The sequence below is a fragment of the Conger conger genome, chromosome 17, assembly GCF_963514075.1.
Source record: "Conger conger chromosome 17, fConCon1.1, whole genome shotgun sequence".
Taxonomy (NCBI): domain Eukaryota; kingdom Metazoa; phylum Chordata; class Actinopteri; order Anguilliformes; family Congridae; genus Conger; species Conger conger.
In genome coordinates this window covers 18,381,466-18,408,277 of record NC_083776.1, presented here as the reverse complement: position 1 = coordinate 18,408,277, position 26,812 = coordinate 18,381,466, and the positions used below count along the sequence as shown (strand labels likewise).

The 26,812-nt window shown below is 45.9% G+C and overlaps 1 protein-coding gene across 3 annotated transcripts; it reads left to right on the top strand.

The window, feature by feature from the left end:
• The first annotated feature begins 372 nt into the window (after positions 1 to 372).
• Positions 373 to 26,205, top strand: LOC133116236 (abl interactor 2). Of its 3 annotated transcripts, XM_061225611.1 has the most exons (11): positions 373 to 519; positions 6,511 to 6,678; positions 8,386 to 8,562; positions 9,436 to 9,453; positions 11,003 to 11,100; positions 13,114 to 13,260; positions 14,813 to 14,934; positions 18,916 to 19,077; positions 20,098 to 20,184; positions 21,126 to 21,299; positions 22,584 to 26,205. In XM_061225611.1, the coding sequence occupies exons 1-11, from the start codon at positions 403 to 405 to the stop codon at positions 22,757 to 22,759; spliced, it is 1,446 nt and encodes a 481-aa protein (XP_061081595.1). In that variant the 5' UTR covers positions 373 to 402; the 3' UTR covers positions 22,760 to 26,205. The 3 variants fall into 3 exon arrangements, with proteins under 3 accessions (XP_061081595.1, XP_061081596.1, XP_061081597.1); XM_061225612.1 differs by lacking the exon at positions 9,436 to 9,453; XM_061225613.1 differs by lacking the exons at positions 9,436 to 9,453; positions 20,098 to 20,184.
• Positions 26,206 to 26,812: the final 607 nt, after the last annotated feature.

Genomic DNA, 26,812 nt, shown 5'->3' with positions numbered 1-26,812 from the left:
AGAAAATGCTGCATATTGTTAAGCAGTACTCATGAGTCGTGATGAGCAGAGATCTGTCTTGGGAACGCTAACCGCAATAAACAATTTCTCTGTCCTCCAAACATCCGTTTGGACCGATATGGGCACCTGACAGTCACATATGTGTTATGTTTCAATTTAGACTAGCTAATTTACCAAATAAGCCAAATAAGACCTGTGAATAAAGAGAAAAGAAACAATTTAGTACATCACAATGCTGTTTATGGCCACGGTTAGTTTGCAACAAACCGATCGCCAACTAACCAGCAAGAGCTGCAGGATTTGTTATCCCAGTAGTAGAGAGCGTAGGAGGAGCGGAAATGGCATTCCCGCCCGTTTCCTGCGTGAGAGCGCTCGCCCATCAGTGCATTAAAAGATGTAAAGATGGCGGAGCTACAGATGCTGTTGGAAGAGGAGATTCCGGCAGGTCGGAGAGCTTTGCTGGACAGTTTCACAAATCTCGAAAGAGTCGCGGATTACTGTGAAAATAACTACATCCAGGTAACAGGACGGATATTAAAAAGTCGCTGTACTTCAATGCACTTCGCGAGTGGTGAAAGCAGGTTCTGTGGTTTTGGTTTTTCCACAGTGTGTGGCTGATCCGTGTTATTGCCGTCTTGTGTTATGGAGAAAGCTAGCTCGTCAGTAAGGTACTTTGCTGTGTTATATTGACAATTTCTGTGCAACTGTCCCGTATAATGTGTGCGGTTTGCTATCGGTGTTGCCAGTGGTACTATTGCACTTCACAGGCGTTTCACAGTTTAGCGTTAACATTAGTCGTTTTTCGTATAAGAATGGGTTGAAGTATCCGGATTCGCTAGGATTTGCGAGAGAATAATTTTCAGGATGCAGTGTAACGTTAGCGCTATTGAGTCCGGTGGTTTCGCGAATGTTAAGCTAAGTGCGGTATATCCATGAAACCATGAATATGCACTGCTTGTATGCAAAAATATGTTTCCAACAAAGTAATGTTGTGCTAGCTTGCGGTGTGTAGGCAACGGCAAGATCTATTGATAGCCATGTTGAAATTCTACGATATGTGAGTTGTAATGGAATTGACTGGGGGAATGACCGATGGTTTGTGGAAACGCTGGGTATCCAAAGTTCACGTTAACTGGCTAAGTGTGTAACAAGCTGTCGTCTGGAAGCTGGTTCCTTGCCATGCAATTTCCTTCCAATGTAGAACAAAATTTGCCATTTAATACGATCATGACGTACTAAGCAGAGAAACTTTATATGATCTGGATCTGTATTCGGGTATGAACAAACTTGAACAAAGTGTTGTGTTTTACATTTTCAGTTTATTACATCACGCCGTATTTGGCGTCAGTCCTTCTAATGACGATTTATGTCGGGGAGGGATGTGCGGCAAGGCAGCCGTGTGCTTTCAGTATTGTCATGGCTTGCTAGGTTACAAATAACGTCAGAGTTCAGTCCGAAGCGTATGGGTCGCATGTCACATGGGATCGATATTTGTTTGACAAATGTCGCATGTATGCTTTAGCTATTATGACATCAGCTTGTGAAAAGGCAATGTGTGCAGTTAGGTAGTGAGTAAATGTCTAAATAATGTCGGAAGCAGCAGGGGAAATATACAGCTTAATTTCAGTTTAACGAACCGTAGTCGCCAGGGAGAGGCGCATGCGCACGTATCTGGACTAGTAGTGGGTGTACAGTAACTGCCTGTGATTAGATTCATGAATTTGGACGTAGATTTAAATGGATGGCGTTTGTGTGTGTGTTTTCTTAGTACGTGCATTGCGTCCAAATGTAGTCTTGCTTCTTTATACAGCGGGTGCCTGCCAGGTCAGCAACTTGGAGAGGCAGGTCCTGTGTTGGAAATTACTGGCCCCATCAGCCAATTTAGTAACTTGCATGTAGAGACTTGATTCCTTTTGGGTCCCTGGGCCAGTCAGAGATGCAACGCATGTGTGGTGTTGTTGGGGTGTGTGTGGGGTGGCACCATTCCATTGAACAATGAGGGGTTGCCTATAACTGGCTAGTATCTGTAAAGATTTTCTGTCACTGCTTTTGAAAACTGCTCAAGATTTTTGGCCTCTAACTAGTTTCAGTTGATACTTATTTTCAGTTAAAACTTGGCTTGTTTGCCTCCTAAGCAGTCCTGCCTATGACCTGCTGAGAAATTAACACATTTTGTCTGGAAGAAAGTCACGTATGGCACAGGATTATATTTCACAAATGAACATGTACAATTGATAAAACCATAAACAAAACATTTATTCGCTGCACCAGAATAACCATTTGTTCCTATTTTAGTCTGTTGCTTGTGAAGCACTTGAAGCATTTCTTTTGGTTTAGGTTACAAAGTTCTCATACTTGCACTGGCAAAATGCGAAATGGTCCAGTCGCGTTCTGGAGTCCTGGTACTGTTATTACACTAATAAGATGTCATGGGATCGTTTGTCATTTACAAAAAATAAAATGGTCAGCTCTTCAGATGTGCGAGTCGGCTCCTGATGTTGACCAACTTCACAAACAATGGCCACCACTAGTCTGTGTCCGGAACAGCCTCCTAACTGCTGTGTACTCAATATTTGCTGTACACTAAACATAGTAATTAAATTAATAAAGTTAATTGATTTTGTAGTCCCTCCATTGTGATTTTAAATGTATTAACGGCCTGTTAGAGGGCTACATATTACTGATTTAGTTCTGTTGTAGTCACTTGGAATGGAAAACTGAGCCTCTGTTTGTTCACACATGCTGGATTGTCTCGCTGCAGTGCAACAGCTGAAATGATGGAGCAGGTTCAGTGAGATGGTTCCGGAGAGCCCGCTGGTGCGGTGGTGAGAAGCAGCGATGGAGGAGGGTTTGCCCGCGCTGCTGCACAGGCTGTGCTGCCCACTCAGAGCCTGGTGAGGGTTGGCCTGTGTGTGGTGTGAAATGGGCATCACGCAGCCAGACACCTGCTCAACCCGTTCTGCTGCCCAGCGCGGAGGCAGGGAGGAAGCAGGGGGAAGGCACTGGGTTTTACTGCCCGTTTTTTAACACAAGCCTGAAAATGACATACTCAAATAAAATGGTTACTATTTAATATTATATCAACTGCATTTATATAGCGCTTTTATCCAAAGCGCTTTATAATTAACTCAAACAGTGAAAGTGCAAGTATTTGCTGTTTTTTTTTGCGTAGACACCGATGCTTGAGGCTGTGTCGGGTCAGGGTCAGCTTAGAAACAAATTGGAGCCACGGCCACAATGATGGACAAATCCTTGTTTAAATAGATCTTTTTGGCTAACTATGCTAACAATTTGTTAGTACAGTAGCAGGAGTGAATGCTATGTAGGGCCTTCTAGGGCTTGTTTTGACAGATTTATCGTAACGACATACCATGTTGTGGGTTTAACTTCCTTTCCTCAGTCCACTTGGACGGAGCAGTGTTCCCCGAGAAAGACTCTGGTGTTTCTGCACTGTATTCGGAACGAGATATTTGTCTCTTGGTCCGTTTTATATTTGATAATGTTGCTGTATAATCTTTTGTGTAGTCGGCGGTCTGAGGAGTGAGAGCTCAGAATGTGTGGTAGTATGCCATGCCTGAGTTTCCTCCCTCTGCTCGAGACAGATGGGTCTAATGTGTCCAGGCTCCTTTAGAGTGGGTATAGAAGCGCACTGCAGGTTGTTTTCTGTGATGTTGCCTCTCCTCCCGCTGGCACAAGATCTGTTGTGTTATGCGGTCCTGTATGGCCTAAAGCATAGGGAAGGAGATGTACTCACCTGTAACCAGGGACTGTAAAATTCAGCTTGAGTGCTGCTTCAGGGTTTTCCCCAGGAAAGTAGTCAGTCAAGGTGAAGTGCCTCGCAGTGTGAAGTAGCGAGTCATGGTATTCACATATAAAAATAATAATAATAATAATGTGTTATTTAGCTGACACTTTCATCCAGAGTGACTTGCAGTTGATTAGGCTAAGCAGGGGCTAATCCCCCATTGGAGGAATGTGCGGTTAAGGGCCCAACAGCAGTGCGGATCTTATTGTGGCTACACCGGGGCTTGAACCACCAACCTTCCGGGTCCCATATCACGTACCTTTTCTTCTCTGGTGTTTGTGAATTCGGCGGAGGTGCCACACCTCTGCAGCTTGGCTAATACCCGGGGGAATCAGTCTCCCTGCACAATGGAGAGTTGCATGGCTTTGGTTTCAAATGAGGAAAATGCATAAATATGCCATGAATATAGCTTTTCTGTCACTCGGCTATCAATGATTCTGTAGGTATACCGATGGAGAAATACTCCATTAAATGCATATCGCTCTTTTTGATGTGAAAATTGTAACATTTCTTTATACTTTATGGAAGAATGTCCAGGAAGTTGGAAAACCTTCTGTCTTCCCTGTTGACTTCTGAATGGAATGGCCCAGTCAGACTTCACATGAGAAAATGGAACTTGAGTTTTGTTATGTAGTGTTCCCTTTCCGAAACGGTTGACTTGGTGATTTTGGACTAAAGCACCTGAGGCACTGCTAATATAGCTTTAGCTAAGCTGCTGCCCTGTAATTTAGCATCATTAGTGGGTGCAGCGTGATTGGGGCTTTCCCTGCGTGGGTAAGGCACATCTGAAGATGTAAACCAGGCGCAGACTGGTGGTGTTTTCTGGTGTGCGGTTACAGCAGCGATGTGAGCCTGAGATTAGCAGACCATCTGCAGATTGTTAATTACACACTGCGGCTGTGTGGGCTGATCACCGGTGTGAGGGATGGCTAATTTATGCCTCGCTTTGCATCAGGGCCAGGATGCAGGCCGCATCTGGCCTGTCCAGTTCCCTCGTGTGATCCAGTCCTGTCTTTACAAGCAGGCCCTAGAGCTATGCAATAAACATGGTTAATGTGTGTTTTATTCATAGTTATACAGTATACACTCAGTGACTGCTTTATGAGGTACACCGTTATAGTTGTGAGTTGGACGTCCCTTTGCCCCCAGAACTGCCTGAATTCTTTATGCCATGGATTCAGCATGGTGCTGGAGACATTCAGACTTGTAGCATGTAGTATGTTTTTCACATCACAGGACTGGCATTTCTTCCTCTTTGTGATGTTTGGTCTGAACAACGACTAAACCTCCTGACCACGCCTGCATGCTTTTATGCATTGAGATGCTGCTACATGATTGGCTGATTTTAGATATTTGTATGGATGAGCTGGTGTACCTAATAAAGCGATCACTGCGTGTGTATAGCCTTTTTTATGGGGACTATATTTAGTCTGTGGGTGTGTACATACCTTTTTTTACGTGACAGGTATTTAGTGTTCAGCGTTTAATGGTTAAAGTGTTATTATGTTTCTTCTTCATTTTTCCATTTTAATATGGGAATATTTTGGTGACATCCAGTTCTCCAGTCTCTGTAGCACAGCCATCCTGACTTCGGTAAGCAAAGACAAGATGTTCTCAAACCGCTGGGCCTATGACATATCGTCGGTGCTTCAGAGAGGAAGACGTCCTCTTCAGCCCAATTTTTTATGATTTTCTTTTCCTTCTGCTTTTGTTATTCCATTTTATTGTGCTAGCCCTCCCTCTCTCTGTCTGAGAGAGCTTTATTGGCATCAGATGGTGGTACCAAAGCACCTCGGCAGGACTACAAAGAACAATAGCCGTGGCTGTGCGGACGATGTGCGAGGGTGAAAAGGAATGGAAGGGAGAAAATAAAACAGTGATACGAGTCAGGCAGAGTATTAGCATTGGTAATAATTACACCAACAGAGACGCATGCCAGGCTAGTGACCCCTGTGGTTACTGCTTTTCAGAATGCGTCTGTCTTCCTGAAGTATGGGAAGGGATTCGGGAGTCCCACATAATTTCATATTAAGTATATCCAATTTATCTTTCTGTATTAGGCTGGCTGTCAGACAAGGGTTGAACAGACGAATGTAGCGGATTGGAATCTGTGTAAAAGGTTTCAGTTTTCCTGAAGTCATTTATGCTCTGCCAATTAGCATAGAGGCATAATCAACAGCACATAGCATAATAACCTCTTTATGAATTACATTCATATGCGTGCTGATTCAGACTTCGGTAAAACCCTTCATCTTGGCTGGCTAATGAGCGTCTCACTGATGCCGGCATCTTGGGGAATGCATTTTTCAGCAGGCGTTTCACACGCACCGTAGTTTGTGAACCCAGCGAGAGGAAGGATGACTGACATCACTGGTGTGCCGTTCTCTCGGTTTAGATCATTGGTGAGGCCGGTTCTTGTTCTGCCATTTCTTCATGGAAGTGTTATCTATGCGTGGTGAGTTTGTTGGCATCCCTGTTGTGTAAATAAAGGGTGAAAATGAGCCGGGGGGCATACGGTGTGTGTCTGTGAATCATTGCAGGAAGCGAGTCAATTCCTGGGACCGTTGTTCTGCGGAGGTGAAGCAGGCCAGATTTCTACATCTGTGAGCAGTTAGTGTGGCACATGAGACGAAGAGAAAAACACTGTTATTTTATCCCCCCCCCACTCTTTTAAAATTGTTTCTTCTCTCTCCTCCTCTCCTCAGTCACCAGATAAGCACAGAGCCCTAGAGGAAACCAAAAACTACACCACGCAGTCCCTGGCCAGCGTAGCGTACCTGATCAACACCTTGGCCAACAATGTTCTGCAGATGCTGGACATCCAGGCGTCCCAGTTACGCCGCATGGAGTCGTCCATCAACCACATCTCCCAGGTGAGTGCCTCATTGCATTACATTAGTTATTTAGTTTACACTTATCCATAATCACTTACAGTTGATTAGACCAAACAGGGCCAATCCCCCCTGGAGCAATGTGTGGTTTAGGGCCTTGCTCAAGGGCCCCACAGCTGTGCGGATCTTATTGTGGCTACTCTGGGACTTGAACCACCAATCTTCCAGGTCCCAGTCATGTACCTTAGCCACTAGCCTCGCTAAGCCTTGCTGGTGTGGTTCCACGTAAACCACCCCACCTAGAGCCCCCCCACCAGGGTCCTCACTGACCTCAAAAATCTCATTCAAATTGTTGAGGAAAGGAGCACTGTGATAAGAAACTATTTATTACATGCAGCATGGAGAAAATTCACAACGCATCAGCATAGGGCTTTCTCTGAAACAAAGCAGCAAGCTCTCATATATCTATTCTGTGACTTGCATCAAAACTATGCACTTGGCAGATTCTATTATTGTTCCAGCCATGTACATATTATTCTTGTTCCTGCTGAATCATCTCTTTATCATACGGCTGGGCACCATAACTGTTTCTGACTGCTGATAAACAAACACAAGTGCTCATGTGATTGTTTAAAAGTAATCCCTGAAGTGTACGTAGTCTCCCCACAGGAGACGCAGCACCGGGAGGCTTGGGTCTGGGGGGAATACCGCTGAGAGAAGCCACTTCTCCTCCAAGCGTTTAATGCCCATCCCCTCTTCTCTCCACTCCATCTTCTCTCAGTGCTTTTCCTCTCTGTCTCCTAATACTTGGCCCCTCTTGCGTCTGCACATATCATCTGCTGTCTACCCTCTGATTCCACCTCCCTTATCCGCTCTCTGTCCCTCCTCCTGTTTGGCCCTGTGCCACTGAAGCAAGGTTTTAGGGTTTCTGCACCATAGGTACAGACGCCTCCTACCTTCCTATCTTCAAACAGTGAGCCACCCATTGAGAGCAGTGCTCTCTTTTACAACGGTGCCCTGAAGATACAGCAATATAAAAAATGCATTAAAATCACTGAAATAGAGAAAACATGATGAAAATATAGAGATTGCAAATGCATTATAAAAAGCAAGTATGGAAAGACATAAAGTAAAAGAACCTCAATGCTAATTAGTCTGTCCAATTTGAGGGTTACCTGACTGGTGGAACCATTACATTACATTATTGGCATTTGGCAGACCCTCTTAACCAGAGCGATGTACAGTTGATTAGACTAAACAGGAGACAATCCTCCCCTGGAGCATTGCAAGGTTAAGGGCCTTGCTCAAGGGCCCAACGGCTGTGCCGATCTTATTGTGGGTAGACTGGGCTTAGAACCACCAACCTTGCGTGTCCCAGTCATTTACCTTAACCGCTACGCTAAAGGCCGAACCATTTTTATTGTTCTTCTACAGATGTTAGTTTGTGATGATTCAGCTGGGTAAGGTATATGACTGGGGGCTAGGACCCAGAAGGTTGGTGGTTAAAACCTCTGTGTAACCATGATAAACTCTGCACTGCTGTTGGGCCCTTGCAAGGCCCTTCACCCGGCATTGCGCTCTGGGTGTCACTGTGGCTCTCCACTGCTCCTAAGTAACTAGGATTGGTCAAATGCAGAAATGAGATTGCAGAGACTGTTTCTCAGTCCTTCTCAGACTGGGTTGGTGAGGTTGCTTGGTTACACACGGTATTCATGTTGTGATCTCTTGTGTTCCACCTCTTCCTCTCAGACGGTGGACATCCACAAGGAGAAGGTGGCCCGGCGGGAGATTGGCATCCTCACCACCAATAAGAACACCTCCCGCACGCACAAGATCATCGCACCAGCCAATCCAGAGAGGCCTGTCCGCTACATACGCAAGCCCATTGACTACAATGTGCTGGATGACATCGGACATGGGGTGAAGGTAGGACAGGGCGTCAGGATTAGGACTGGCCTCAGAGAGATGTGTTTGGGTCTAGTCTTGGGTACAGAGATGAGTAGGGGTCTAGTGTTGGGAACAGAGATGTGTGTGAGTCTAGTGTTGGGTACAGGGAGATCTGTAGGGGTGTAGTTTTGAGTACAGGGGGATCTGTATGAGGTGTAGTGTTGGATACAGGGAGATCTGTAGGGGTCTAATGTTGGGTACAGAGATTTGTACAGGTCTAGTGTTTTGTACAGAGATCTGTAGGGCTCCAGTGTTGGGTACAGTGCGATCTGTAGGGGTGTAGTGTTGGGTACAGGGATATTTAGGGGTTGTAGTGTTGGGTACAGTGATGTGTAGGTACATAGTGTTGGTACAGAGATCTGTAGGGCTGTAGCATTGGTACAGGGACATGTAAGGGTGTAGTGTTGAGTGCAGGCAGATTAGCAGGGACTGTGTTAAAAAAAGAAAGAGAAAAATTGAAATGTTGGGTAAATGGTTTTTTGTGCAGTTGAGAAGGGCAATGCACAAGCTATTTTAGGTCTTGGGAAGTATTGCTTGGGGGTAGTAGATTGGTCCGTCAAGTTGTTTGAGTGTTTGGATGCACTAGTAAAGGTATGGCACATGTCCTTTCAACCTGTGCTATGATACCACATGATTAGGTATGTTTTCTCTAGTCTGTTAAGTGGTAGAATGTTTGCATCATTTATTTTCATTGTGCCTTTAACTCTTTAACCAGTTTTCTGCATTTCTAACACTCGGCGACATGTAACACAGGTTGTCATTAATCTTGTGTATCGACATTTGTCTCTAAACTTCTCTAACACTGATATTGTCTTTCTCTGCCTCTCGTGATTGCTTCATGTATGTGTTCAGTGGTTGCTTAGGTTTAAGGTAAGGGCCTTTTCTACTGGTGGACCCTTCTGTTCATGTTCTCATCGTAACACTCCTCATTAGCCAGCTGACACGAAGGGTTCTCGCATTGCCACTACATGGCAGCAACATTGTGAGAATGTTTCTTGTTAGCCGGGTATATACTAATGCTCAACACCTGGGTCCTACCTCTTTAGCTCACGATTCTCGTCATATAGTGGAGCAATATGCTTGATTACACAAACAATAAAAACCGTGTTATAACCTTGTCAGCCCTTGTTTGAGGTGCTGCCCTAACTGCAATTGCAACTCTGCTCTACAGCCGAAAGAAGTGATTCAGTTGTGATTAAAAAATAACTACTTGAGACGAGGTTATATTTGATCAAAAACGGATTTTCAGTCAGCTGTCCCTCTTCAGGCTGTCAGAAGGGCTTTTCTTTGCCCAATAAATAATTCTATAATTTACTGCCTAAAGTAGGGGATCTGATTTTAATGAACGATTCATTTTAAAGTGCCCATTGGTTGATATTGTTAGAAACGTTTGGTGTGGTTTGGTATGGTTTAAAGTGTGCCCCTGCCTTGTGATATCGGGTTTATTCTGTGCGCATTATACAAGTGTCTGATTGGCTTAGTGTGTTTAACCGTGTGTAGAGTACATCCCTCTCCTGAATTCTTCATTAAAACCCTCACCCTGCCACCATGTCAGCATCCCTCCCTCTGGCATCAGCCAGCTTTCCCCTGTCTGTCATCAGCCAAAAGAGGCTTTAGCCAGACTGGGCGGAGCTCTCTTGCCCTGACCCGGTCTGCTGTCACTGAAGATGAGGTGAATGTTTGGTATCTTTGGGTTGACCAAGCCACAACATAATATATAGCCATACAGACACGATAACGTTTTGTAAATAGTCTCTTGGCTATGTCATCTGCTGTTTTGTATGTGACGCCCTGTTAATCCGGATAGATTTTGATTGGCTATCATTGTGTTCTGTTGTTCACGCAGCTGGAAAAAAATCACTGGAAAAAATACCGAAGAATCTCATAACAATTGGTTAAAAATAAACACCAAATAATTGGCAATAAATTAACTCGGTGATTTCTTGCATTTTTGTGTTGGATCCAAAAAAAACATTTCCCTTTTTTAGTATTACCATCTGTTCTCAAAAGGAAAAGAAAACAAAAGGTTTTGTGACTAGGAATCTGGCTGAGGAGTTTAATTTCGATCATGAAATGAAGTAATGGCAGTGTGCGTTTAGTCGTCATGGTGACACACCCCCGGGTCACTTCCTGTGGCAGTGCGCGGGCCGGGCTGCTGACAGAGTGGCAGTGGTGGGGGGCTGATGTTTGTGCTCGTGTTTGGGGTTATTGTGCATGACATACTCCCCTGGCTGTTTCCCCTGGTTCACCGTGTTTCTCGCTGTGTTCGTTTGTGTTTCTGTGTTTGTGTTCCTGTCTCCCTTCTCCGGGGACTGCTCTGGTTCGCCCTGTTCCTTTCATCTTCTCCCAAACTACCCCCTCTCCCCTTCATGTTCACATCCAACCTGTGTGTGTTTAACCCCGCCCCTGTCTCTCTTAGGTCAGCGCTCAGAACATGAAGATGGGCGGGCTCCCTCGCACCACCCCGCCCACCCAGAAGCCCCCGAGCCCCCCCATGTCAGGGAAGGGAACTATCGGGTATGTAACATCGACTGTAGAAAACTATGGACCAAGTGCCGGTTACGTCACCCACTGACTCTCCATGGGCTTGTGAAAAGCGTTTTGAAAACCCAGGGAATCATGTTTACCAGCGCCACCATGTTGTATGGTTTGGAGCCAGAGACTGTAGGGATGCCGATGTGCCTCCTCCACTGAGCGTGTGAGAGAGAGAGACGTAATCTGTCCCTGATTCGTCCACAAAGTATTGCCGTATTGTCCTTATAACAATAACTTCGGCACATGGGGAGGCATAAGATGTAGAAAAAAAGACAGGTTGCCACTATATTTTTTTGTTTTTTTTTACCACAATTGTATCATTGACTTTACATTGAAAACCGGTCTGAATTACCTATGCTGTGGGTGGGTGTGTGTGTATGTTTGTGCAAAAATCTGCTATTTTTTGGCTGGAACATGCTCCGTATATGCAATATTTAAGGCTGTTTACTGACGTTTTATATAAAGGCATAAGTTCATGCTCATTTCAATGTGCTCAGAAAGGATTTGGAAGGAGCAAACTGACAGAAATAACTTGTACAACAGGATCCAAAGCTCCGGATAGGGTCTAAGCCGCTGCAACCTGGAGGATTCATTTCAAAAGAATCTCCTCGCGCATGAGTCATCATGACCGGGCCCCAGAATCTCTGCCTTTCATTTAGTGCAGCGTCTGATCCAGACAGGGAAGAAACCAGCTCGCATGGAAAACCAACGTGTGTGTCATTCTATATGTGTCTGTGTTTGCTTTATTTTTCAGCCCTCTGGCAGTGTCTTTCTGTCTGCAAAAGATTATTGCATTTGTTATGACGTTGTTGGGGCAGAGCAGAGCGACAGCATTCTCACCTCCTCAGAATATGATCTTTCCAAGCTGGCCGTCATGTGATTTGAATTTGTGGCCAACTCTGAGTCATGCATTTCCGGGAGTCGGTACACAAGAATATTTAAGAGGGAAAATATGATGCAGTTCATAAAGTGACAGGCATTCAAGCAACACGTGACCCCAAATGTGATACCTCTGAGTTCCCATCATGCACTCTGGTCTCACAGAGTCTCTGATTGTCTCGTGCATCCTGCTGTGTCCAGCGCAAGCCTTGTGATGCTCTCCTCTGGGGGAAACGCCTCTTTCACACGAGGTGATCAAGCGAGGTCCTGGCTCACTGTGGTCTGTAGAGATCCGAGAGGGAAATGGCTGCCGTCACATCACTCTATTGGTGGATACACATTGGCTGTTTCCCGTCTTATCAGTGTTCTGTGATCATGAAATGAAAGGCTGTATGTTCATATTATTATAAAAATGTTTAAATATATTTACATGGGCTTACGATATTGTATGTTTAGATGAACAAAAAGCATTTGATAAGGTGCCGCATGACAAACTCATTATGAAAATGAAGACGTAGGAATTACAGGAGCCATTTTAGAGTGGGTTCAGAATTTGTTACGGGAACCACAAGCTCCGTCCTACTACTACTTTATCTGAGCAGGTTACTGTGGGAAGTTGAATCCCACAGGGATCAGTCCTGGGACCACTGCTCTTCCTCATTTACGTAAATGATGTTGACAGGGACATTGAAAGTTGGTTACTTCAATTTAATGTGATTCAAAACTATGAGGTTGGCGATTCTTCAGGGTGAGTTTGGTTAGCAGAACCAGGGGGCATGAATGTAAATTGGCAAAGCAACTCAGCACCGATATTAGAAAAATGTTTTCACAGAGAGTGGTCACCATGTTGAATAGCTTGCCAGGACATGTAGTGGCAGCAGAAACCCTGGGCTTTTTCAAGACCAGGCTTCATACAGTGCTAGATACTATTTAGCTGTTAAGGCAAACTAAGCAGGCGGTACACTTTAATGTTTGGAAAAGGTGTTCATTGCTGGGCTGAATTTTCTTGCCATTATGTTACATAGAAGTATTATTTTATTATTAGGGCTCCCATTAAAGGTGAAATGACTGTAAATTGATTATTTTGCGTTAAGCTGCTCTCGTCCTCCCTCCCAGGCGGCACTCCCCCTACAGGACGCTGGAGCCAGTGCGCCCCCCTGTGGTCCCGAACGACTACGTCCCCAGCCCCACCCGCTCCATGGGCCCACCGCAGCAGAGCCCAGTACGCACGGCTTCAGTTAACCAGAGGACCCGCACCTACAGGTACCGCCCACAATACAGCCCGGCCCGCTACCAGAACATGCCCACCGCAGGCTGGAACTCCTACAACACAGCCAGGACGTGCTCACCATTGGCTGGGCCACTCCTACACTCAGCCAGGACGTGCTCACCATTGGCTGGGCCACACCTACACACAGCCAGGAAATGCTCACCATTGGCTAGGCCACACCTACACACAGCCAGGACATGCTCACCATTGGCTAGGCCACACCTATACACAGCCAGGACATGCCTACTTTCCTCTCCACTTTTCAATCGTAGTTCTGAGCTGTGTAAGTTTGTGTGTGAGTAGCCCTCCTTCATGCCATTGTCCGAACACCTCCCACACAGCTACACAGAGCTGCGTATTCATGGGCCATCCTCTCCGTCTCTGCTTTTCTTTCCCTCTCCCTCTCCCTCTTTCTCTCTCTCGTTCTTCCACTCTCACTGTGTATTTCACCCTCTGCTTCTTTCTCTCTCCCTCTCTTTCCCTCTCCCTCCTCCTGCTCTCCCTCTTTCCCTCTCGCTGCTCCTGCTCTCTCCTGCTTTCTCCCTCTCCCTCCTCCTGCTCTCCCTCTTTCCCTCTCACTGCTCCTGCTCTCTGCCTCTCCCTCTCCCTCTCCGTGTGAGGCAACAGAACAGCTTTTTGGCGTGAAACCTCTCCTCCTGAGTCAGGAGCAGTGAAAGTGCCTGCAATGCTGGATGGGTGAAATCTGGCACTTTGGGAGAACAGTATGAGTGATGCCCTTCACAAGCATGCCGTTTTCATAGTAGCCCAACTGGAGGCAAGCAGAAGTGCTTCTGTTCATCACCCTTCCTGCCACGCACCGTGTAGAAAGTGCCCACTTCAGCACTAAAATACAAGCCAGCTTTTACCGTCTCATGCGGTGTAGACCAACCGCCTTCCGCAGAACTGAGCTTCCACTACACTCATTTCACACACGCATTTATCTCTGTTGAATATCAGCTTGAGATTAGTGTTGCACCCCTCTGCTCATGGGTCCAATGGAATGTCCTGCCCTACTTTATTTAAGGAGAGGCACCACAGGTGAAAAGGGCGCTAAATCATTTTCAGGCTATTATGTTAATCCGTTTTATCTGTGAAAAGTTTTGTAAACGCATTTCAGTTTGTGTTATGAATATATTGTTACTTATGCGTTTATGCATTAGATATAGCATCACCCCTAATTTGTTAGTGTTAATTTGTAATTTCGTATTATAGAATTGATTAATCATTTATAACACAAATAGGAAACGTTTAACTTTCTGATTGTGTTATAAACATTATTTTTCCTCATTTGTGTCCATTAAACATTGCTCCTGATGCCTCGTTCACAATTTGAGATCTTGTCAGAGCGTGGGGGTGACGAGACCAACACAAGTTCACAAGCGACGTTGGCATGATGCGGCTTGGCTACAAATACCAAAATTAAGTAAAAATGCCAGTTTTTTTCATATGGGCGAATACGGACTGAGATTTCTGAGCTATAGCAAGTTCATAAATATATCTTGCGTGGTTGGTATGTAATGGTTGTACTTCCTGTGTCGTCTTTAGCAGTGGGAGCAGTGGGGGCAGCCACCCCAGCAGCCGTAGCAGCAGCCGGGAGAACAGCGGGAGTGGCAGCGTGGGTGTGCCCATCGCCGTGCCAACCCCGTCCCCGCCCAGCGCCTTCCCAGGTAAGGGCAACTGCCATCGGCACCGTCTGCTACCACCTCATACACCTTTTATACCAGCGTGATGTGTCATACTATACCAGTGTAGTGTGTATATATACACACCTTTTATACCAGCGTAATGTGTAATACTATACCAGTGTAGTGTGTCTATACACACACCTTTTATACCAGCGTGATGTGTAATACTATACCAGTGTAGTGTGTCTATACACACACCTTTTATACCAGCATGATGTGTAATACTATACCAGTGTAGTGTGTATATATACACACCTTTTATACCAGCGTGATGTGTAATACTATACCAGTGTAGTGTGTATATACACACACCTTTTATACCGGCGTAATGTGTAATACTATACCAGTGTAGTGTGTATATACACCCACCTTTTATACTGGCGTAATGTGTAATACTATACCAGTGTAGTGTGTCTATACACACACCTTTTATACCAGCGTGATGTGTAATACTATACCAATGTAATATGTAAAGCCATATCTATGTAGTCCATCAGGAAACTCCCTGCACATGCATTGGGATTTCATCTCAGGCTTGACAATATTAATGTGTTTCTACGACTTGTTGTAGCTCTTTGGGAGAGCCTTTATAGTTTCTCGTTGTCTTTACTAAGATGGCTAGCCAATGTTACCGAGCAAGAACATACTGTGTTGACTGGTGCTAGTGAGGAATTTAGACACTGAAATGAACATCTGCTTTCGCAGTAACAACACTAACAACACTCAAACCTGGGAATCACAGCACCCCTTTTCCCACATTGCATTCTCATTTTTAACCCACCCCCCCAGTTCTTCTTTCCCAGTTTGGATTGCAGAGTGTGACTATCCTAGCCTCGTCTCTTCACTTCCATATCCTCGGTAACTGAGAGGCGCGTGCCCTTCTCTGACGCGCGAGCAGCTCGATTGCGCAGTCGCTGTGTTGAAGGACCGTTCATGCGCAGCTGGGGCAGACGGACTGACTGCCTGCAGGCCTCTGCTCACCCAGAGAGGCCTTGCTCTCGCGTGTTCCCACCGTAGACTAGAGCAATATGGACCAAGTGCCTGTTGCGTCACCCTCTGACTGTCCATGGACTAGTGAAAAGCGCTTTGATACCGCTGAAGTCAAGTTTACGCTCGTTGCGATTCGGAGCTAGAGGGCCCCTGAATGTGGCTCCTCCACTAAGCGTGTTAGAGACGGGACTTGGCATTGTCCCTGATTTTTTTTCCCCAACGTATTACTGCACTGCTCTTCACACATAACACAATAACTTCAAATCAGCACGTGGGGAGATATGAGATGAAGAGAACTTTCATTTTTACCGTGTTGTTGCCATTGACTACATTGAAAAGGTTTGCTGAAATGCCTAAACTGGAGCTAACCGCAATGGTGATGGTGGGCAGCATCTCTAAACAAAACCACAAAAGATGAGAATAAAAAACGGTAAAATAAAGAATAAAGTGCCACTTGTTTTTGGCCACTTGTTCTCCACAAGGAAGCTCTACTTACCAAAGCCCCGTCTCCCTGGCTGATGCTTCAGTCAATTACATGCCTCTCGTGTAGCTGGCACACACACCACACCATGCAGCGTGATCCTGTGTGGAGAGCCTGTGCTTTAGCTGAGTGATCCACCCAGTGCCCCACAGTGTTCTACTCAGTGTGTACATGCTGTACTCATCCTGCGGCTCTCACTCTTTCTGTGACTGAGAACCAGCTGACAACCAGCAACATCGTCTTTGATGTGATCAGCCCAGATGTCGCGTTTTCCTGTGATTTGGAGCCAACCTCCAAGCCGTTTTGTGGTTTGCCTTAGAAAGGATGGGTTCCCAAGAAAGGATGGGTTCCTAGATTTGGCTATGCGTGTGCCTACAGTGTGGTGAAAGTATTTGCCCCTTTCCTGATCTGCTCACTCTGAATGGTGTGATTCTTCACTGTCTAAAGATCTGAACCCATTCAGTGACATGCAATAACTGAGGAAATCAGGAGGCGGGCAATACGGTGCAGTATTTGAACCACAATCACCAAAAACCTAGGTGGAGGTGGTGAGCCACAGATTTGTTGAAAACGGCAAAAATATCCAAATCGCAGCCTCAGAACCTGTTTGCTTGTTGTGGCAGTAAAGACTTTTGTTTCTTACCAGTACGCCATGTTCTACAGTAGAGTGGTTTACTGTGCATTACAACATCTGCTACAGTGAAACTATGAACTAAGTTATACAACAACATTGTTGCTGTATAATTTGCATTAAAGTCTTCCGTCCATTGAAGTGTATAATAGTTCAATGGGTGCGTTGCCTATTGTAACCAGTATAGGTTGCAGTAAAGTATTCTGCGCTGCAGTAAAAGTGGTGTTCTCCCTGCAGTAGGTCAATCGCCATGGAAACCTCAATAAATAGCAACACAGAATAGTCTCTGCCTGTCCTGTCTCTTGCTAAAACGGCAAAAAAACAACAGAAAGGAAACCTTTGATGACCGTTCCTTATCTTGTTCCTTCTTTTTCTTCCTCTTCTGCGTTTCTGTGTTTACTGAAGCGACCGTGGTGGGGGCTGCAGGCACCCCCCCTGCTTCCGCCAATTCTGCTCCCCCTCCCCCCTCTGCTGCCCCAGCCAACCCCCTGCCTAACGCCCCACCTAACGCCCCGCCCCCGACCCCCGACCCCTCTCCGGCCCCACCCGCCGAGGCCCCCCCTCCCTCCCAGCCCCCCCCTCCTGCTACCACCGCTGCCGTGTCATCTGACACGACCACCCCCCCCGCGCCAGGTGAGTCCCCCCACCTGTACTGTACCTGTCCTCACCCCGCCGTGGCTCATCTCATCCCTCATCATCATCATTGGTCATGTTTATCCAAAGTGACTTACAGTTGATTAGACTAAGCAGGGGGCATTACCCCCGCCGGAGCAATGCGGGGTTACGGGCCTTGCTCAAGGGCCCAACGGCTGCCGAGATCTTAGTGTGTACCTTCGCTCCTAGGGTATAGGCCGCCCCACACAGTGCCCTCAGATCTCCCCATCGCCCCCCATCCTGTTTCCACCCGTCCTCCTGTGGCTTCCGAACGTTCCGCGCTTCTCCCTCTGCCCGCTTTTCGGTTTCCATCAATCCTGTGATGCACTGGGGATGCAAAGGGTCGCCTACTCTTTCGGTTTTCAGAAGAGCGCTTCTGGTGTTTGGGTTTCTTCTCAAATGTTGCATCCGTTTCCGCTGTATGCACTTCTGAAAATGAAGCTCAGCTTAGTTTCAGAATAGAGTTAAACGGATTTGTCGGCAGGTTGGTTCTGCCGCATCCCGTTGTAAACTCGGCCGCAGTGCAGTGTTATGTCGTGACGTTGCCCATAGTCTTGTTTGTGTTGCCTGCGACGCTCACATGCATGCTGTGTGTGTGTGTTCTCTAAACGTCTGTGTTTTGTGGCACATCATGCCGTCTGTGCTGCATGCAGAAAACATGTGGAAACGTGCCGAATGGGTAATCGGTCAGTTGATTGTGTGGGTGGGTTGATGGCTACCATCTTGGCTGGGTGGGTGGATTGGTCAGTTGAGTGGTGAGTGAGTGGTATTTGCTCAGCTATAATTGTTTAGACTTCAGGCTGGGCAATATACTGCAGCGGTAATAATAGAGAGCCTTAACTGTGTGTGTGTGTGTGTGTGTGTGTGTGTGTGTGTGTGTGTGTGTGTGTGTGTGTGTGTGTGTGTGTGTGTGTGTGTGTGTGTGTGTGTGTGTGTGTGTGTGTGTGTGTGTGTGTGTGTGTGTGTGTGTGTGTGTGTGTGTGTGTGTGTGTGTGTGCACATTTAACGGAGAATGACAGTGAGGTAGCACGTTATTTGACGGTTGTTGACATAAGCCCTTATGAATGTGCTATGTAGTGCTTATTTAGCTCTCATGTAGGAGCCTTCAGACCGTGTTACCCAGAAGTGATGAGAGGGCAGAGTTTAGACATAAAGGGGTCGTCTGCTCCACTGTCTCCCCTCACCTCCCTGGTGCGTTGCGTTTTAGGCAACGCCCCTCAGTTCTACAGCATGAACCGGACGGGGTCCCGACACAACAACCCCTCTGTGGGGGGCTCCCTGCCCTACCGCCGGCCCCCCTCGGTGACGGGCCAGCCCAGCCTGCCCCAAAACCAGCTCAACGGGGGACCCTACTACACCCAGGGCCCAGGTGAGCGCACGGCACCGTCCTCACTGCCTGATACTACCGCTTGTGTTCTCACAAACCGGTCCGCTACTTCATAGGCCTGACTTTCCAAGTACAAATTTAGCTTTGGCTCATTTTAAGGAAACTGAGAGAAATGTGTATCTTTGAATACCGAGGTACACTTGTGTATGGCCATTGCCAATGATAAATAAATAGAAGCTGCCTTTTGTTTCGTTTTTTGGCAGTAAATTATGTTTCATTTTCACCAAACACAGCTGCATGCCATGGACTGATAACGGGCCACAGCTGACATAAAACTTATTCATGCCTGTTTTATTATATTGTATAGAATAAAGTTGTTCCCTTAACCACAGCAGTTATTAACTTTACTCTCTTGTAAAGGTACAATTGGTAAGTTTTTTGTGTTAAAAGATTGTCACAAGACCATTGTAAATCCCTTCCTATCATTGAAAAAGGCTCACTGACATGTTGACCCGCCCTCTGCCTGAGTTTATAGACCTTAAATTCGGGTTTCAAAATATGCAGTTGATGGACCGACACTCTATACCAAAACATTGTACAGCTGTACAATAATTCAAGCTCATTAGTTCCAGTTGCCACAGCTGGCGTAGGGGGGTTTGAACGTCAGCACGTTCACAGAGAAGGAGGAGGGATAAACAGTGCTGTGGTTTGAGGTTGTTTGTTGCTGCTATTTTTCTCTTGACTGTTAGAAGTCCAAAATTGGCTATTGTACCTCTAGAGGACACTAGATCACCCTCCCCTCCTCCCAGGGTGTGTAATCACTAATTGTCAGTGACTTCTGTTTGGCGCTGGGCTCACGTTTGTCTGCACACTAAACTAACTTGCTTCTCTTCTCTTGTTTTGGGTTCCTGTCCTCTTTCTCTCGTACCATTCCTCTCTTTCCGGCCACAACACCACCCCCCCCACACCCCCCTCTCACCTCCCGTCTCCATCCCTCCATCCATCTGTCCCTCCGTCTGTCTCTCTCCGCCCGTTCCCGTGCGCTCACGCCCGTGTGATCAGCCCCGCTCGCCCCCCCTCCCCCCTCCGTCCTGCAGATCACCCCCCAGCTCCCGCTGATGGGCTTTGTGGCTCGCGTTCAGGAGACCAGTAAGTGGCTTTCAGCTTCACCCCCCCGCCTCCCCATCACAGCCCCCTGCTGCCTCTCCAGAGCACTGCACCCTTAGCCACCTGAGACCCTGCGTCCTCAAACCAGGACCTTATATTCTGCCTTCCCTGAGCTCTATACAGAATCTCTCTCTTAACATAAGGGACGTTAAATATTTATTTGGAAATATTTTCACTACAGCATGTTTTTGTCATCCACGACACTTGTATTATGTCAAGAATTTGTAAAATAATGGGCTTTTTGTCTCCTGGGTCTCAAGAGGTTAAGCTGGGCCAGCAGTGGCTTTGAGCGGCTCTGTTTGGGTCCTCCCTCCAGAGAGACGGGGAAGGACGTTTGGGGAAGTAAAGGAGGTGGCTGATTTAATCGAGCATGTAAGGCCGTGGTCACCAACCCTGGTCCTGGAGATCTGCCATCCTGGAGGTTTTCATTCCATCCTGAAACGCTACTAATTAGCTGCTTGAATACAGGTCTCCAGCTTTGTTAGGGTCAAGTGAAAACCTACAGGACGGTAGATCTCCAGGAATGGGGTTGGTGAGCACTGGTGTAAGAGTGTGTGTCCCTGCTCACTGCCACTGAGTTAGAATGACACGGTGGGAAGGACAGTGTGTGTGTTTGTGTGATTGTTTCGCTCTGAATGCGCTCCGTTGTGCTGTTTGTTCTCCTCGCTCTGTTTGATAGGCCTCACCTCTGAAGTGAGGTGTCTAAATTTTACATGACATTATATGACATTACATTACATTGTAGGCATTTGGCAGACGCTCTTATCCAGAGTGACGGGCAACAAAGTGTATACCCAAAACCAGGGATAAGCCCCAGGGATAAGCCCCACCTCAAAGTGTCTGCAGACCAACCGCTGAGAATGCCATGTGTCTTCATGTAACATCAGCATTTTTATATTCATAAAAAATCTCCGGACCCTCAGTCTCAGACGGCCCTCCCCCGCCGCCCCCCTCAGAAGAGCCGGTGTTTGAGGACTCGCCCCCGCCGCCCCCTCCCCCGGAGGACTACGAGGAGGAGGAGTCGTCTGTGGTGGAGTACAGCGACCCGTACGCAGAGGAGGACCCGCCCTGGGCCCCGCCCAGCTACCTGGAGAAAGGTACACCACACACTTGCTCTCTCTACGCCCATCCTCTCTCACCGTACGCTCATCCTCTCTCATACGCTTATCCTCTCTCTCCGTACGCTCATCCTCTCTCTCATACGCTCATCCTCTCTCTCATACGCTCATCCTCTCTCACCGTACGCTCATCCTCTCTCATACGCTCATCCTCTCATACGCTCATCCTCTCTCATACGCTCATCCTCTCTCATACGCTCATCCTCTCTCATACGCTCATCCTCTCTCATACGCTCATCCTCTCTCATACGCTCATCCTCTCTCATACGCTCATCCTCTCTCATACGCTCATCCTCTCTCACCGTACGCTCATCCTCTCTCATACGCTCATCCTCTCTCATACGCTCATCCTCTCTCATACGCTCATCCTCTCTCATACGCTCATCCTCTCACCGTACGCTCATCCTCTCTCATACGCTCATCCTCTCTCTCTCTCTCTCTGTATGCTCATCCTCTCTCTCTCTCTCTGTATGCTCATCCTCTCTCTCTCCGTACGCTCATCCTCTCTCTCTCCGTACGCTCATCCTCTCTCTCTCCGTACGCTCATCCTCTCTCCATACGCTCACACCCCTGGTGTGATGCTCAACTTTCAACAAGTTGATTTAGTTTAAATTTCTTTGCTTGTGTATAAAAAGCATTATTGCAGTGTTAAATTGAAGTTTCTGATTCGGATTCTGCGTTAAGCTCATATAGCCAAAGGACAGTTTCCTGACCCTAAACCGAGGAAATCAAGTGACTTCCATCCATCTATAAAACGAGTTTGTGTCAAAAACATAAGCAAACGAGTCATGCACAAAACAATCATTTTCATAGCAAAATGAGATGAAGCTGAATACAAGCGGTCGTAATTTGAATGAGTGCAACCAGGAATTATGGCTGCTGTAAAAATCCATAATCTTACAAAATAATTACAAAGTGATTTGGCATACAAGAGACCAAGTATTATGACAACAGCACTAATGGCAATGCAGGACCTGGGCCCCGTTCCGCAACGCAACGTTACCTGGATAGCCGGATATTTTATAGATGGATAACTGCTCAAAATAAAACCCGGAGCCGCTCTTTTTACTTCAGTCTGTATTCCAGATTTGGGATGTTCCGGATTTTACTCCTTGCAGTTGTCCAGCTAAATCAGTAATCCTGCTCTGTGGAACAGGGCCCTGGCAAACGGCATTCCCGAACCTGCTAGTGTGCCTGTCCCGCGGCATCGCTGAATGAACCGCTGCAAACGCCGTAACGCTAATCCTGAGACCTCCCCTCCAGTGGTGGCCATCTACGACTACGCCCGGGACAAAGAGGACGAGCTGTCCTTCCAGGAGGGCGCCATCATCTACGTCATCAAGAAGAACGACGACGGCTGGTACGAGGGCGTCATGTGCGGCACCACCGGCCTGTTTCCCGGCAACTACGTGGAGTCCATCATGCACTACGCCGACTGAGAGCCAGGGGGCGCCCTCTCCCCCACACTCCCGCCCCACATACAGAAATGGGATATTTACGATATATACAGTACAGTACTGTGCAGAAGGCTTAGGCACAATGGTTTGTTTTTTGTCTCGGATGTTTATTTATATTTTTATTTATATTTGGTTTTCTGCATTAGTGTGTCATTAGAAAAGAGCAAATTTGAGATTTTCAAACATTCATTTTTCCCCAAAAAATTGTTAGAGAATGTTTTCCATTTCTTTTAATAAAATAATATACTGTGTTATGCAAGATACCACTTTTAAGATAACTTGAACAAGGCTGTTTGTATTCAGCTGGGATTATCAGGAGAGCCTGTAGCAAGCGAGGTCAGTCCGTCTTCTCCAATATGTTTAGAACAACCTACCAGCTGATTTTCTTATAAAACTGCAGAACGGTGTACTGAGAGGAATTGATGCAATTTTAAAGGCAAAGGTTGGTAACAACAAATATTTATATAGTTCTGAACCGTTTACTGCTCTTTAGAGTAAAACTTTTTTGTATTTCGGAACTTCATTTCATTATTTTAGAAAGTATCTTTGTTTTACTGATTTTTCTTTTACATGTGCCTAAGACTTTTGTACAGTGTATGCACACACACACACGCACGCACATTCAATTACCAATTTATTAGGTATACATTTCGGGTACTGGGAAGGACTGCCCTCTGCCCCCAGAACAGCCTGTAATTGTGGAATAGATTTAACATGGTGCTGGAAACATTATAGGGCCTATTGTGTGCCAAGCCAACATTCCCCACACCATTACACCACCACCACCAGTCTGACCCGTTGACACGATGCAGGATGGATTCCATGTTACAGCAAATTCTGACCCAACCCCTCTGCATGTCGCCTTGTCTGATGAATCTCCATTTCTGCGACAGTGCTGACTAGCCTCAGTTTCCTGTTCTTAGCTGGCCAGAGTGGAACCCAAGGTCTGAGAATGGCTAAACTGGTTCAAGCTGACAGGAAGGTGACATCAACTCAAACCAACTGACATACACAGAACAGGAATGTTTCCGGTACCTTGATGAATCCATGCTACAAGTCTGCCTTTTCTGGAGCAAAGTTAGGTCCTACCCATTACTGGAAAGGTGTACCTAATAAGGTGGCCTCTGAGTGTTGATGTGTGTGTATATAGTGTGCTTGTATATATAAATAGTGCGGAGGGTGAAGTTGGTTAAAGGTTGAAGACTGTAATAAAAACGTCCCCTTTGAGTACTGGGGGTGGAATTACACATTTTTTTTAAGTTCCAGCAGAAAATTTACAATAATGATCACGATATTACTGAGGAGTACCATTGTAATAAAAGAGAAAGCACCCACTTTATCTGTTTTTTATTTTTATTTTTGAATGTGAGATGAAGATTGAAGTGAAATTTGTTGTGAGGACAGAACAAATTTCTCCTGCCTGGTTCTCGCCCTTTGTTTTGGGCTGAAGAAGCACCTTTGCCTGTGACAGGGTTGAACCGGGTTTTGGGAGCAGTGCATTGTGGAATGGTAGGCGTGCTACAGGCCTTTTTTTTTAAGGTGGCTTTCCCCCCAGAACTTCTGCTCTCAATTCTGGGATACTAAAGATTGGCATTGGGAGCTAAGATGGACAGAGGTGGTTGGTTCATCACTTTTGTTTTTCTCTACAGTCCCTCTTGATTATGTCACAGCAGTTCTTGTTCAGCTCAATTAAACAGAACTGATGGAGGCTCCTGCCCGGAGGAGAAACGGCCACACAGCAGTGTGTACATTATGGCTCATTTTGAGATTTCTACCAAACCCAATCCGTTTTGCACATTTCACTTTCCTATGAGACCCGGTGAACACACCTACGCTCACTAAATCCTGTAGATTACTTTTTGTTTTGTTGTTTTGTTCAGTTTAAGTTGCCTTTAACTGGTTGCGAGCTGTAGTGTTGTGGTTCAAATCGAAAGCCCCTTTGATTGAGATGTTGTATGTGGTATTACACAAGACTGCATGCTCTAATAAAACTCTTAAATTATTCATCTTCATTTCATCCCAGCTCTTGGCTTCATTTGGCTTTGATTATCAGTGTTCGTGTAATGCAGTGATGGCTAGTGATGGTATTCATGCAATAGGAGCTTCTGCTGGTGTTGGAGGACAGTGGAGTGCCATATCGTAATGTTTTAAATGTCCATGTGATGCTTTACTAAACTGTCCACCAGTACTTCTGTTCAACTGACGAATGCATCTGTACCATTCGTCGAGTTGGTTATGAAGTCTATCTGGAACCGGAATAGGCTACAGTCCTTACTATTAATGTTCTTGAATTCAAAATATCGGGATATGCACTGACCACTTTATTAGGAATGCCTGTACACCTGCTCACTAATGCTATCATCTGGCAGCAACTCGATGCATAAAAGCGTGCTGACAGGGTCAAGTGGTTCCGTTGTTAATGGCTTGTTAATGAGAGAGGTCAGAGGGGAAGGGCCTGACTAGGCCAAAGCTAGGCAAATAGCCACACGTTTCAACAGTGGTATGCAGAAGAGCATCTCTGAACACACAACACATCAAACATTGAAGTGGATGGGATACAGCAGCAACACTCCCGTCAGCTTAGAACAGCAAACTGAGGTACACTGCAGTGGTCTCTGCCTCACCAGACCTGGCCAGTTGAAGACTGCGTAATGCTGCCATGCCAACATGGACCCCAGAGTCTTCAGGGAATGTTTCCAGCACTTTGTTGAATCCATGCCACAAATAATTCAGTAATAGAACGGTGTACGTAATAAAGTGGTCTGAGTGTATATGGGGGAATTGATGAGTTGCATAGTAAAGCTCCCAAATAATTAGATATTCATGGATTTTAGTAGTAATTATGCAGAAGTTTATTTTTTTCTTTTATTATTATTTAAATGTTGGAGTGGTGGTACTTGGCAATAACCGGGCAGGGTATGAAGATTTAAAATGCCGATGTTTTAGCACTAAAAGCACATTGTGGACAGGGCCCGGTAATGCAGTGACATCTGAAAGCCGTGTGTCTGGTTCTCTATGATAATCCACTGAAGAGGAGTCTCCCATTGAGCCATTCGCTTTGGAATGGATCCCTATTCTGGAATGCCACTGAAATATCAGACTGAAATGGTTGTGTTTAATGCAAAAACAAAACAAAAAAAAAAAACTGTCAAAATGGTTATGCACAAAGAGTGTATTTACATGCTATATGTGAGTTTGGATGGGGGTTTTGTTGTGTCCATGGGGAGGGTTGAGTTTTATCTGTGTCGAACCTTGTTCCTGCCAGTGAGTGGGTCTGTGCTTGTGACTCGTGCATGTCCTTTATCTGACCCCCGAGTGTCCAGGAGACCTGTAACCTGTGACCTTTGACTGCTTCGGTCAGAGGTCAGAACAGGAACAGAACCAACGTTCTGAGATGAGTACAATAAAAGAAGACTATTGGAAGTAAACGTGTTTAATGGGGTTTTTCGAAATGTTGATCCGTGTCGATGAATGGACGAGGTGACCTTGTTTTTTGTGTAACAAAAAAATGTAGCTCTGAGAAGCAATTTCGTGGCATTTTTTCACATTTTTCACAGGAAATGAAGCTTTCTCCACCTCTTGCATGTTACTGTGAGCACAACCTGTCCTCTGGGCAGCCAGGTCTGACAGTGTCGACTCAGTTTTGTTTTACTTGTTTCTATTTGCACTTGTAAGTCGCTTTGGATTAAAAGCGTCTGCCAAATGACAAAAATGTAAATGTAAAATGTATTTCTTTCACGGCAGTCCGGTAATCTACCTTTGTGTACTCGCACCTGGGGTATTATTATTATTATTTTTTTACAGTTTCTTATTTATACATTTTAACAAAGTTTCTATAGGATGTTTTTGCAAAATCTTCCTCTGTAGGCCGACCCCACACTGATCTGCCATATAATGCAATTGTTTAAATTACTTATTGTATTTTAAGCCGCATTTTCATAGGCTGTATAATTTGGGTGTTTCCTTATGGCATAGAATGCCCTACAGTCCTTTCTCCTTCAGTTAATTTGCCGCCAAGTTTTCAGCCTTTCTATT